Source organism: Octodon degus, unplaced genomic scaffold (assembly GCF_000260255.1).
Source record: "Octodon degus isolate 3935 unplaced genomic scaffold, OctDeg1.0 scaffold00123, whole genome shotgun sequence".
NCBI lineage: Eukaryota > Metazoa > Chordata > Mammalia > Rodentia > Octodontidae > Octodon > Octodon degus.
In genome coordinates, this window is record NW_004524699.1 from 6,369,430 (window position 1) to 6,383,368 (window position 13,939).

General features: G+C 53.9%; 1 protein-coding gene across 1 annotated transcript in view; it reads left to right on the forward strand.

Moving 5' to 3' along the window:
• The first annotated feature begins 13,460 nt into the window (after positions 1–13,460).
• The window catches only part of Ier5l (immediate early response 5 like), a 1,570-nt gene continuing 1,091 nt past the window's right edge, over positions 13,461–13,939 (forward strand). Inside the window, exon 1 of the mRNA XM_004640573.3 lies at positions 13,461–13,937. Coding sequence (XP_004640630.1) covers positions 13,640–13,937 — 298 coding nt within the window. The 5' untranslated portion in view covers positions 13,461–13,639. The remainder of the gene's footprint in view (positions 13,938–13,939) is intronic.

Sequence of the window (13,939 nt, forward strand, 5' to 3'; positions counted from 1 at the left end):
TCCTCCTGTTTTCAGCCTCACCAGTGCTGGGATTATAAGCTTGTGGCACCGCGACCAGACTCGATGGCCAACTCAGCGTGCCTGGGGGTGGGGCTGGCACAGCGTGTGGTGCCAGGGATCAAACCCCGGTCCCCGCGCTTGCCTAAACAGGTGCTTGGTCCACAGAGCTGGCCAGTGGCTATCTCGCCGGCCCTAAGACTCCTTCTGGTTTATCATCACAAACACGGAGGCGCCAACCAGTGGGAGAGTCCTGGGTCTCCAGGACAACCCTGACACCTGGCCAGCAGGGCCTCGGGGCACCTTCTCTTTAAACAAATGCACCTCGATTTTGCAGTTATTCAGATGACACCAAGAGACAACCAGGAAGAATAAGCACACTTGCCTGGACTGCAAGTCTGTCACACACGTGGAGCTGTCACAATTGCACACTCTAACCAGTCGTGTGTGGCAGGGCACGCCTGTAGTCCCAGCACTCTGAGAGGCTGAGGCAGGAGTACCGCAAGCCTGGGCTACACAGTGAGTTCAAGGCTGGTCTGGGTTACATAGTAAGACTCTAGCTCAAAAAACAGAGCCAGAAAGCAAGCTGAGGCACTGCACATCTGGAATCCCGGCACTCCGGAGGCTGAGGCAGGAGGACCACCATGAGGTGTGAGGCCAGCTGGGGCAACAAAAACATTGATACTTGCGCCCTGGAAAATAATAACCCCTTGGGGCCGGGGAGATGGCTCAGTAGGATAAGTGCTTGACCAGCAAACGCAAGGATCTGAGTTCAATCCCCGGTTCTGCCAAAAAAAAAAAGAAAGAAAGAAAGAGAAAGAAAGAAAGAAAGAAAGAAAGAAAGAAAGAAAGAAAGAAAGAAAGAAAATAATAATCCCACGGGACATTCAAATATCGATCACGATCTCAGGACACTGAGACAAGCACATAAAGTTCCAAAGTAAAACATTCTCAACAGTGAAACAAAAACTGGACACATATGGCTAGAGAATTCTTTTAAAACATTGAACCTGGGGCCGGTGAGATAGCTCAGTGGTCTAAAGAGCCTGCTTAGGCAAACTTAGGCAAACGCAAGGACTGCAATTCAATCCCCGGTGCCAAAAAAAAAGAAACAAACAAAACAAACATTGGACCTGGTGGAAATTTGAAAACTCTTCCAAATTATTCTTTTTTTTTCAGTTGTACTTCTCCTTTTTTAATTTTTCCATAATTTGATTGAGAAATAAATAGCAATGAGACAGTTTTAAATCGAATTGGTAGGACAGTTCCAATAATTAACACATTGTATACTGCCTTTCTAGTGGTTATTTTTTTTTAATTTTATTTATGTGTGTGTGTGTGTGTGTGTGTGTGTGTGTGTGTGTGTGTGGCCAGCTCAGCCCACCAGGGGGCGGGGCTGGCTGGCATGTGGTGCTGGGGGATTGAACCGTGGTCCCTGTGCTTTGCTAAGCTTGTTCTAAGTAGGAGCTTTAGACCACTGAGCCATCTCACCGGCCCCCCAGTGGTTATTTGTTGTACAAGATGCAGACATGATATCCTATTTACAAACACTATTAGAACAAATGCCTCTATTCCTTGAATTAAGAGAATATAGCTATATATCTATCCTAACCATTTTGAAAGCACAGATACAAAATGGTCATTCATCTATATCTGCCAAATCACTCTTGAAGTAAGGCAGGAATCTGGGAGAAGATGACCTAAGGGTGAGGAATTTCATGCTCGCCGGACTTTAGGGAAAATGAGGAATTGGACACGACAACCTAGCACATCAGCCACACCACAGGAAGGAGAAACAGTGTTGTCCATCGGCCTGGAAGATACTAGGGGCCTAAGAGACTCTGAACAGAGAGTCCTCATTAAACAGTCCTTGGGAAGGGAGAAATTCTGAGAGAGCCTAACCCCGTAAAGTTCATACAACAGGAGAATTTTTAATACACAGTTATCTCACAAAAAAACTGAGACATAAAATTGCAAGAGCAGAAAGGGATGATGGGTCTTTTTTTTTTTTTTTTTTTTTGGTACCAGGGATTGAACTCAGGGCCTCACACTTGCCAGGCCAGCACTTATGCCACTGAGCTATCTCCCCAGCCCCTAGGAATGGGTCAGTCCCCTACTTAAGATTGTGTCACTCATGGCTTTTTTTTTTTTTTTATTCTGAGAGAGTATCTTGCTACGTAGTTCAGGCTGCCCTTGAACTCTAGGATGGCCTCAAATGCACAGAGATCCTCCTGCCTCTGCCTTCAGAGTGCCAGGGTAATAGGCATGTGCCACCACGCCTGGCTTACAATGGATTTATTAGAGCGTGACGCCCGTGGCCAGTGGAGGGGCATCTGTACACGTATTGGGGTTCTCAGCACCTTTGGTAGATGGAGAAAGCAAACTAGAAAGACCCTGCAGAGAAGCCTGCCTTCCAATTCTCTTGCCCTGACTGCACTTGCCTGGAACCTCCAGATAGTCACCAGGTGGGGAATCTACAGTTCAAATCCATGCCCTGGCTCTTCTACTCATTAGCTATGTGGACTTCAGTTACTTGACATTTATAGAGCAGTCAGCATTTGCCCTACCAGTGCTGCATCACAAGCATCCCCACCTCCCACAGGCTTCCTGTACAGACCCAGAGCCTGACTAGAACTTGCTGGTCTAGCTGGGCTCAGCTGGGCTTTGCTGCAGGTGGGGACCCACTGACTCTGGCTTTGGGCTTGGCTCATGTCTGATCCACATATATTGACACACCCTCTGGGGCTAAGCAGCTGACTGGGATATATTCTGCCGCGACAGGTCACAAATGCAGCAGAGCAAGAGCAGAAACAAGCAACGTGCTAGGGACGGTGGCACACACCTGCAACCCCAGCACTCGGGAGGCTGAGGCAGGATCGCCACGAGTGTGAGGCCAACCTGGGCTACATACTGAGTTGGAGGACAGCCTGAACTGCACAGTAAGAGCTTGTCTCAAGAAACAAAATACAGGGCTGGTGAGATGGCTCAGTGGTCTAAAGCACCTACTTAGAACAAGCTTAGCAAAGCACAGGGACCGCGGTTCAATCCCCCAGCACCACATGCCAGCCAGCCCCGCCCCCTGGTGGGCTGAGCTGGCCACACACACACACACACACACACACACACACACACACACATAAATAAAATTAAAAAAAAAAAAAAACAAAATACAAGCAACATTTCTCGGGTCACCTCTTAACAGCTGTGTTGTGTCTTCTACCCATAATCCATTGCCTACCCATAATCCATTGCCTGAAGCAGGTCCTACGCATGGCCAAGGCCAAAGCCAGCGAGACAGGGACATGTATCCTGCCCCAAAGGAAATGAAAAATTAATGAACAATCATCCAGTCTAGCACATTTTCTTAGCCTCAGTTTCCTTCTCTATATAATGGGACTGATAAAACTTCCTGCCTCCTAGGAGCCCAAGAGAACCTGAACACCACACTGGTTGGCAGTGGGAGTGACCGAGGAGGCTGGCAGTCCTGGAGTAGGGGTGCAGACCCTGCAGTCCGCCCCATAGAGCTTACCTTCTGAGTTGACATTCAAAATGTACCTTCTTGTTGACAATCAAATTTAGCTACTGGCTTCCACAATTGCTTAAGCCCAGAGAAAATGTTCACAAGGGCCACTGCCATCACGCTGGGCTCTGGTCACAACTCCTGTCACCTGCCTGTTAGCTCCGGGGGACTCTGAACCCTCTGGCCAGAAGCTGCATGGTGGGTGCCTCACCCAGAGCCATGGGGAGGGCTCAGCACACTGGACTCTGGACCTCGTTTCAGCACGGCCGGATCAGCCCATTGCAAGCAGCCACAGGCCTGTGAGAAGAGCCACGCACACCTCGGTTCTGGGCTAGAAAAGATGGGCTCCCAGCCACAGCCCAGCCACTCTCCGGCCTTGAAAATCCAAGCAGAGTAAGCAAGCTCACAGACCTCATTTTTTCATTCTGGAAATCAGTTGCTAGGGTGTCCCCAAGGCTGGCCGCAGCCTGGGGCAGGGATGGCTCAGAACACTGACTCTGCGCTGGTCGGAACCTGTTGTGGTTTCAGTCTAGAAGGTCAGGCATTGAGAGATGGGGCTTTTGAAAGGGAGTGGACCGCCGACACTTTGGCTGAACAGCCCGTCCAGAGCCAAGGCCTGGCCTGAGCCAGGTCACCCGGACTCCTCCCAGAGGGGTGTGCTGTATTCCTGCGCGCGCTCCTCCCTTCTCTCTCCCTCAGCTTCCTGGTTGCCTGCAGTGAGTGGCAGTCCTCCGCCAGCTCTTCCTCCATGCTGCTTCTGCCTGGGAGCTGGGCAATCACGTGCTGAAAGCTACAGCCCAAATGAGCCTCTCAGGGCCAGCCAGATAGCTCAGCAGATTAAAATGCCTGCTTAGGCAGACGCAGAGACCAGGGTTCGATGCTGTGCTGGCCCGAGACTGGGCGTGGTAGCGCACGCTTATAATCCCAGCACTCGGGAGGCTGAAAACTGCAGAATCACTGCAAATCCAATCTACGCAGTGAGATCCTGTACACCCTGTACTAAACGCATTAAAAAAAAAAGAGCCTCTCTGCCTCTAAACTGTACATGTTGGATGTTTCGTCCCAGGCACAAGAAAGTGAGTAACACAGCGCCCAGCCTCTTCCAAGGAGGGATTCTAGAAAGGTTTTGGTTTCTAATCTGTAAAATGGGTACAATCCAAAGGATGGGGTGCTTAAAAATTCCCGTGTCAGGCGCCCTGAGCACACTGCTTAGCATATGCTCAGTTCTCCGTGAAGAACAGTCCCCTCCCTCGGTGGCCCTAAACTACTGACCGGGCTCCCTCGGCCAAGCTGGGGACAGAATGCATCACCATGCATGGACTGATGAGGGGTGAGATGTTATGTAATGCGTCTGCTTGGGGATGTTAAGCAGCCCAGTGAGAAGGGAACCCGGCCTCTGTCGGCCAAGGTGCTCCCTGCAGCGAGACAGCTTCGGATGTCAAAGGTTAGATGGGGAAGTGGGTGCCTGTTCCCAGTGCAGGGCCCACCTCTCCATTCACTAAGGTGCCAAAGGACCGTGTTCACCCCCATGAGGGCAAGATGGCTGCATTTTTTTTTCATGTATTTGGTACAGGTCTCACTAGGCAGATTCGTGATGATCCTCCTGTTTTTAGCCTCTCCAGCGCTGGGATTACAGGCGTGCACCACTGTGCCTCGTCTCAGTGGCCAGCTCAGAGTACCCAGGGGCAGGGTGGTGCTGGGGATCGAAGCCCAGTCCATCCACTTCCCTAAGCAGGCGCTTAGTCCACTGAGCTATCTCACAGTCCCATATTCTTTTTACATGCTCAACTATGTAATTATGTACATGCCAGATACACACAGAGCTCAAATAGTTGCTCATCAAAATCCCTTCACACAGACATGTTGGTTAATTGAGCACACGCTAATTGAGCATCTATTATTTTCCAGGGACTGAGGAAGCTGCCAAGCCCAGAGGTAGATGCCCTGATCTCAAGGAATTTGCCATTTAACAGGAAAGACAAACAGGCAAAAAAAACCCCAGAAATTTTCCACTGTCATGGGATAAGCGCTCACCCTACCACCAGATAACACCATAAGCACTTCCCTGGCAAGCGCAAGGGCCTGAGTTCAATCCCCGATTCCGCCAAAAAAACCCTAAACCAGATAACACCATTTTAGCTTAGTTTTACCACCACATGGCAACCAAGGATCTTCTTTTGCATTCCTCATGGCCTTTGTGTCCATGACAAAGCTGTGTATTATGCACCTAACTGGCTCTTTTGCTTCCAGAGTCCACCGGTGGACTACATTTCCCAGCCTCCCTTGCTGCTGAATGATGCCATGTGACTGGGCCCTGGCCAATGAAAGGGAAAATGCTAATTAGGGCTTCCCTATAAAAAATCTTGCTTGTATCAGCCACATTCTTCCATCTCCCCTTCAAGAAACTCCAAACTCTTGAGATGTTAAAGCCACACCATGAGAGATCCCTGGAGTTGGAGGCGGAAGTTAACATCTAACCCAGGGATGTTAGATTGCAGCCTAAAAAGGAAATACGCTTTCATTGACTCAAGCCTCTAAGATGTGGGGTGTTGCTCATTTCTGTGGCAAAAGCAGAGCCTCATTCACACGAGCTGACCACTCCTGCCGTCAGGTAAATGAAGCCGCAGAACTCAGGTGTCCCTGTCGCCAAGCAAGAAAACCAGGAGCCACTGAAAGGTCTGGCCACAAAGGAGCACACGGGAGCAGAGACCCAGAGACCCAGGTTCATGCAGACACCCACTGTTCTCAGTTCCTGGTCCTCGGAGCCACCCCAGGGCCTCCAGGGGTCAGGGTTAAAGGTCAGCTCTGGAGCTCACCGGTCAAGGCCTTGGCTGCTGTACCTCTCTGATCCTCAGCCTCCTCATCTGTGAAATGGGCACATCGCTCAGCCAGAGGTCCCACGGGATTCAGTAAGACTGGTCTGGTGAGAAGCTTCATGACCAGCGCCCAGAAAGTGCCCAGTAAGTAAGATGAGAAGAGGGTATTAGGAGCCATCGTGTGGGGCACGAGACAAACCCAGGCATGGTGGTGCATGCCTGTCACCACAGTGCTCTGAAGGTTGAGGCAGGAGGATCCTCTCAAGTTTGGTGGCAGCTTGGGATACACAGTGAGTTCAAGGCCAGCCTGTACCACATACCAATACCCTATCTCAGGAACAAGCAAGGAGGTACAAAGCAGAGATCCACTGCGACATCCTGGGGCCAGTTCTGGGGAAAAACTGCACCCTCGATACCAAACACTAGACTCCCCTCTCCTGCTGTCCCTCTTCCTCCTCCCTTCCCTGTCTCAGCTTCTCTGAGGTCTCCTACCAGCGTTCTCTCGCGGCCAGAACATCTTGCACAGTACCTGTAGTGGGCCATGGTGCCCACCGTTGCCTCAGTGTCCTCTTCTGTATGACAAAGGTGACTTTAGTACCTGAGCGCCAGGGGCCACGGGGTCATGGTCACTGCCCAGTGCCTTTCCATCAGCACTGGGTCCAGAACTGAAATCCCATGGGGTCTGGGGTTTATGTTTGTTTGCTTTTGTTTTTTGTTTGTTAATTAAACAAGAATAGCTCTGGGAGATGAATTGAGGACAGACACACAGCCCACACTGGCGCTCTCTCTCTCTCTCTCTCTCTCTCTCTCTCTCTCTCTCTCTCTCTCTCTCTCTCTCTCTCCACACACACACACACACAAACACACATACACAGAGTTGAGAAATGAGTTTTTGAGAAATGCTCTCAAAAACAAAAATAAAAAAAAACTCTGCTGTGTTCCATGGAACTGGCATTAAAAATTCACCAGTTGTGGGGAGTGGCCATAGCCTGCAGTGAGAAGAGGGGCTGGGGACAAAGGGGCTGCCGGGACCCTGGGGCTGACGCCAGCCTCGCCCTCAGCCACCTCCTTGCAGAGCTTCTTCCTCGACTGCCCAGGCCTTCGGGATTGTTTATCTGCTTCCCTTCTTGTTCATTTCCCATCTGGAAGGCAGGAAAGGTTCAGAGGACAGGAACAGCTGTGGCTGGAGGCACACAGTAGGCTCTTCATAGTTGTGACAGAACAAAGGGATGCGTGACTACATGAGTGAATCAAAGAATGGGAACCGGGCAAGGTGGCACACACCTGTAATCCCAGCACTCAAGAGGCTGAGGCAGGAGGATCCCTGCACATTCAAGTTCAGCCTGGGCTACAAAGTGAGTTTGGCCAGTCTGCTCTACATAGTGAGACCCTGTCTCAAACAAACAAAGAAAACGAATGTGGGAAAGACCAAGGGTCAGGCATGGCTGGTTCAAGAGGCATGAAGACCAGAGGCTGGGAGTGTGGCTCAGTGGTGAGCGCTTCGCACACACCTGGGTGAGGCCCTGGGTTCCAGCCCCAGACCACAAAATCAAACAAAAAAATAAATAAAGTGGATGAAGACATTTTTCCCAGCTCAGTCTGGGATGCCTACCTCTGTTGGAGAATTCACTTCTGTGGGCCTCAGTTTACTCAACTCTCAAATGGGGCATCCTAGCCCCTCCCACCTTGACAGGGCATTTTTGATGATTTTGTTTTGTTTTTTATTTTTTCGAGTCAGGGTCTCACCATGTAGCTCAGAGTGACCTCAAACTTACGATGCAGGGACCCGGGAAGATGGCTCTGTGGAATAAGTGCTTCCCTGGTAAGCGCAAGGGCCTGAGTTCAATCCCTGGTTCTGCCAAAAAAAACCAACAACAACCAAAACCTTACGATGCAGAGCAGGCCAGCTTTGCATTCACAGTCATCCTCCTGCCTCAGCTTCCCAAGCACTGAGATCACAGCCATTCACCAGCTCACCTGACTTTTGTTAGGTCATTTTGAGGTTCAAGGAGAAAGAATTCGTGTTCAACTCCAGCATGGCGCAAAGGAGTCTGTGGCTGAGAGGGGAGGGAGGGAGGAAGGGGGCGGCACATTCACCTGCCCCCACTGCCCAGACGAAAGCTAAAACTCTGCCACTCAGTGCCAAAGAGCCCAGGGGCCTCTCACTCCTTCGCTCCCAGCGGAGCAGCGAGGGAGCAAAGGTCTGTCCTGAGTGAGTTATAAAAGCCGCTCAGAGCCAGGAGCCCTGAGGTGTCCCCCACCCGGCCCCCCGCTTGCCCACCCCTGCCTAGGGTGGAGCAGGATTAACTCCAGGCTGGCCAGCCTGCAGCTCCCGACAGTGCTTTGAGAGGAAGGAAGGAGGTAGGGGGCGCCTTCCAGACCAAGCGCAGCAGCCACTGCGAGCTCCTCTTTGCAAAGCACCTGGGAGTCCTCTGATGGAGGAAAGTGACAAACTGGGGGACTGAGGCCTGAGAGCACTGCATGCCTCCTAGGGATGACAAAGCCACTCAGGCTCAGCGCCTTCCTCCTCATCACCCACCCCACTAGCTGCCAAATGCAGATCACCCCACTGTGAAAGCTGAGCAGATGTCCACCCTCCAACCCTGCAAACTAGCCACAGAGACTCCTGACCAGCCCCGGGCAGACATCACTAATCAATTCGGCACAGGCTGAATCCCTGCCAACCCAGACCTTCAGCAGACACTACCAGTTGATCAGATTTGACCCGGGAGATTTAAAGGCTCCCTCAGTCTAAGTCTGGGCAGCGAGATCTGCTGGGTGTCCTTCCCACAGCACAGCACAGCACAGCACACACCTGTACATTGGCCCTTAATGAATGAAGGAGGAAGAGAATGAATGAATGAGCCAGTGCACACCCAGCCTGTGCCAGCTGCTCAGACAGAGACCCAAGACAGGAGAGGGCATGCTACATGCTATGCGCATCCTCCAGAGGTAGAATCACCTGAAGACCAGTCTTCCGCAAGCCCCTGGTGCTCCTTGCTGTGACCTCAGAGAAGACACCCAGGCCCTCCAGGCCTCAGCTGTTTCACCCGTGTCACAAATTATAACTGAAGCTGCCTCAAAGGTTGGCCTGGGGGCTGGAGAGAAGGCTCAGTGGTCTAAAGCACCTACTTAGAACAAGCTAAGCAAAGCACAGGGACCACGGTTCAATCCCCCAGCACCACATGCCAGCCCGCCCTGCCCCCTGGTGGGCTGAGCTGGCCACACACACACACACACACACACACACACACACACACACACACATAAATAAATAAATAAATAATTTTTAAAAAAGGTTGGCCTGGGCCTCAGGGCCCCTGACCTTGAGCCTGCTGAGAGGCAGAGCTCCGAGGATCAGAGCTGCTGCCCGCCTTTCTTGTTATGCCTGAAACCAGGGCCCGATGTCTGCCTGGGCACTGGGTCTGTGCCAGACCGTGCAGGGCAAACATAGCCGTTGGTAGCTCGTTAACTTCTCCCAGGGCCAGCGGCAGGTGTGGCCCTGCGGCTTGCAAGTGGGGCCGCCCTGGCTCTGGGACCCCAGCCTGGCTTCGCGGTGCCACTGACCACAGAACAGCGTCCCTGCCCCGGAGCCTCAGAGCTCCTGCGCCTGCGTGGCCCCTAGTGCTCAAAGGGACCCAGCAGGGCCCCTCGTGCTGGCCATACCCCACTCTCTCTCGGTGCTCCCCTGCGCTCAGAGTCCCTTTCTACAATGGAGTTGTTCACTCCAAGACATCCCTATGTATTTTGCCTGCTTCCCCCTAAATCATGGCCTTCTGGGGACAGAGTCATATTTGTCCTTTCAGCCTGTTCAGGGGACTCCAGAGGATGAATGTGCAAGTCAAATCTGTCTTCCCTCCTCCCCACACAAAGCCCTCAATGGAGCTCTACCTATCTGCACCCTCATCCTCAAACCCAGCTCTGAGCATCCCCTGGGCAAAACTCCCTGCTGACCAGGCACCTTCTAGCCCTGCCACGGGCCCAGCCCTTGGTGACCAGAGGTCTCCTGGCACCCGTGTATGCACTGGGTGGTAACTGATGTGGGACTGGCACTCCCTGGGGTTTGACGGGTGCCCAGGTCCCCAGCCATCCCAGGCCCTGCTCCGTGCTGTCCCAGCAGACACTCAGTAAATATTGAGGCATTAATTAACTTCCTCCAGGGAGCAGTGACTCGGGCCAGATGCAATCTCCCCAGCTGAGAGCTGGCAGGGGGACAATGCCCAGCCTTGCTCAGGTGTCCAGACAAGGCCAGCACTTCACCCCAAAAGCTTCATCTCTCTCTCACCCATCCCCACCACCCTCGGCACATTTGTGGCTTCATGCTGCGTGTGCTGCACCCCCAGCCACCATGGGCCCAGGGCCCCCCATAGTTCAGCTGCTGCCTTCGCTCCTTTGGTGAGCGTTTTCTTACAACAGCTGTAACAACTCTCCTGCCCAGGCCACCCCAAAAAAGATCAAGGAGTTTTACTAAGCCAGACAACTGCTGAGCTGTCCCCTTGCACCACCCCTCAGTTCTTGAGGAGAGCTCAAGTGAGTGTCTGTCCGAACAAGAAAGTCCAGGGAGAGGGGTCATGTGTGGGGTTGGCTGCTTCTCAGCTGGATGGCAAGGCCCTAAATGAGCTCAAAATTTAGCCATGTGTGGTGGTGCACGCCTATCATTCCAGAACTGGGGAGGCTGAGGCAGGAGGATCCCTTCAAGTTCAATACCAGTATAAACTGCAGTGAGAGCTTGCCTCAAAAAACAAGCAAAAAGGGCTGGTGAGGTGGCTCAGTGGTCTAAAGCACCTACTTAGAACAAGCTTAGCAAAGCACAGGGACCGCGGTTCAATCCCCCAGCACCACATGCCAGCCCGCCCTGCCCCCTGGTGGGCTGAGCTGGCCACACACACACACACACACACACACACACACACACACACAAATAAACAAATTTAAAAAAAAAAAGCAAAAAGAGCTCAAAGTTCACCTTGTAGCACGGCTGCATGAGGGTTGGGATGCACCAAGAGGAGCTGCGCAAGTGAGGTGCTGGCTCCCGCACACAGCATCTGTCCCCTCCCTAACCCACCTGGATCCCCCAGCATCGCTCCAGCAGGAAGAAAGGCTCTGAAGGAGAACCTGAGACTGAGCCTTGCCTCTCCACGGGCTCCTGCAGGGAGGGCCTGGTCAGCAAACAAGTGGTGGGACTCAATTGAGTCAAGACCAGGAGCACGGGACGGAGACGAAGTCGTGCAAGCTGCATCTCCCCAGCTCCCAGTTCGCCTTCTCCGGGCGGTGTGACCTTCAGTCTCCATTTCCACGATAAACACCAGGCAAGGATGGAATGAACGCACTGCGGTCCCAGACTGGCCGCTGGAGTCATGCGAGAGCTCCTCAAGTTCCCAGTCCACCTCTCAGGCTGGTGACATCGGCAAGGTGCACCACAAGCCTCAGGAAGTGAAGCTGCTATAAGCTTTTGAAGGAAGGGGCCGCGTGGTTTATTCCTACAGCTACCATCACATGAGCAGGCTCCTAGCCCCTGGCATCCCCAGATCACTATGAGGCTGGAGGTAAAATGTGCTTGTCTTGAAGTCTTCCTAAAATTTAATTCTGGCTTCTCTAGGAGTGGGGGAAAGGGTGCTACTGTTTCCGGGGTCTCCGAGGTGGGAGGGCCAGAGGCCCACTCCTGGAGCTGTGTGGTCTGTGGCAAGTCCCTTTGCTTATTAGTATCCAGTGCCCTGACCTGAAAAATGGGCGAAACACCCCCTAACTCTGTCTTCACCCCATCGGGACAATGATTAGGGCTAGAGGAAGACCCCCAAGGCTGCAGGGTGGGCTGACTGGGTCCGCCAACCCCTGCCTCAGGATAAGGTTGGTGTCAAGAGCCAGACAAAGGGAAGATGCAGCGAGGAGGGGAAAGCCTGGAAATCTGCAGAAGCGGCCTCCACTGCACTCCACCGTCCCACCTGGCTCTTGTGGTCTCCTTGGTGCTCCTCAGATAAACTGTCCCTCGGCCCTGCCCTGGCACCTTGGATTGCCCTCAGAGCACTGTCAGTCCCTTCAGCCCTCCCTGACCAGACAGAGTCCCCCAAGGAATCAGCAATCCCATTGCTCTCTTCTTCCTGCCTGGAGAAGGCAGCCCATGGTAGCCAAGGGCAAGGACTTAGCGTTGCAGGAAGCTGCAGACCGTGGTTCAAATCTTGACTTCATCTAAGGGGGGCTGTGAGACTGATTCCCAAGTCCCTCCCATCCTTGGATCTCAGCCCACCCCCACCCATTCTGCAAAGGTTAAGGGGAGGAATCGAGGCCTTTCTAGCCAGAGCCTGCCCCCTACGAGACACATAATAATGGGCCCTATTGTCATTGTTATTCTCCAGCAGCAGGGAGAGGTTACAGAGAGATGGTTAGGGACCTGAGATTGCTCCCCTAGCCTTTGGGCCCTTACATCCTTGTGCAGGCCTGGAACCTTTTCCATCTGAGATTAAAATGCATCCGGCTCGGGCTTTTCCTGCAGACAGATGGAGAAGCCTCCCCTTTGGTCCCTCGACCAAAAGTCAGGGAGCCAGGCCAACCCTCGCTGTGGTTCGGAAGAGTACCCTCAAGCCTCTCTCCCTGGAGGGTCCCCCAGTGTCACTATTTCTTTGCAGCGACCTTTGCTCCCAATGTCCTCGGGGGCTGGAAAGGGGACAGAGGAGGCGCCACCAGTGGGGATCAGGGAGCGTGCACCTGCCGCAGGTGAGGCCAGGCTTGAGGAAGGGGGAGGAGCCGTCGCAGGGCTGCCGGGTGGGCTGACCCCGGGTTCCGCTCCCGAGGGCAACCGAGGGCATCCGTGAGCGTCGACGTAGCCCCTGAGAGGCAGCCTGCGCTGTAGACAGCGGCCCCGGCAGCTCCGAGCCCCGCGCTGCGCGGCAGCCCCAGGAGAACATTCGAGGCAGCCGCGGCGTTGGAGGCCCCAGGTCCGTTCGGTATTTGAATAGCACAAAGGAACCGCCTTGGTCTGATTGGCTAGCAGAGCAGCCCAGGGGCGGGCATTGTCTGTCACTCGGGAGGCCCTGTGTCCTTCTATTGGCTTAGCCGCTGGGAGGCGGGGTCCGGCTTCCCGGCTAAATAGCTGGGGCCGGGGCCGGCCGAGGCTCATTGCTTTGGCGCCGTCTGGGGAGCGTGAGCCAGTGGGTGGCGCGCGGCGCATGGTGGCGGCTCCTCTCGGAGCGCAGCCGACCCGCTGACCTGGGCTCCGTTCCCCCTTGCCCAGCGCGCCTTGCAAGCCGACTGGAGGCAGAAACAGCAGCAGTACTAACAGGAGCAGCGGCGGCTGCTTCGCCGCGGGAGCATGGAGTGCGCCTTGGACGCCCAGAGCCTGATCAGCATCTCCCTGCGCAAGATCCACAGCTCCCGGACCCAGCGCGGCGGCATCAAGCTGCACAAGAACCTCCTAGTGTCCTACGTGCTCCGCAACGCGCGCCAGCTCTACCTGAGCGAGCGCTACGCCGAGCTCTACCGGCGCCAGCAGCCTCCGCTGCAGCCGCAGCCGCCCCTCCACCAGCACCAGCCCCTCGGTTACGCGGCGGCGGCGCCCGGCATGCCGGCCAGCGCGGCCGACTTCGGCCCACTCCAACTTGGCGGCGGCGGC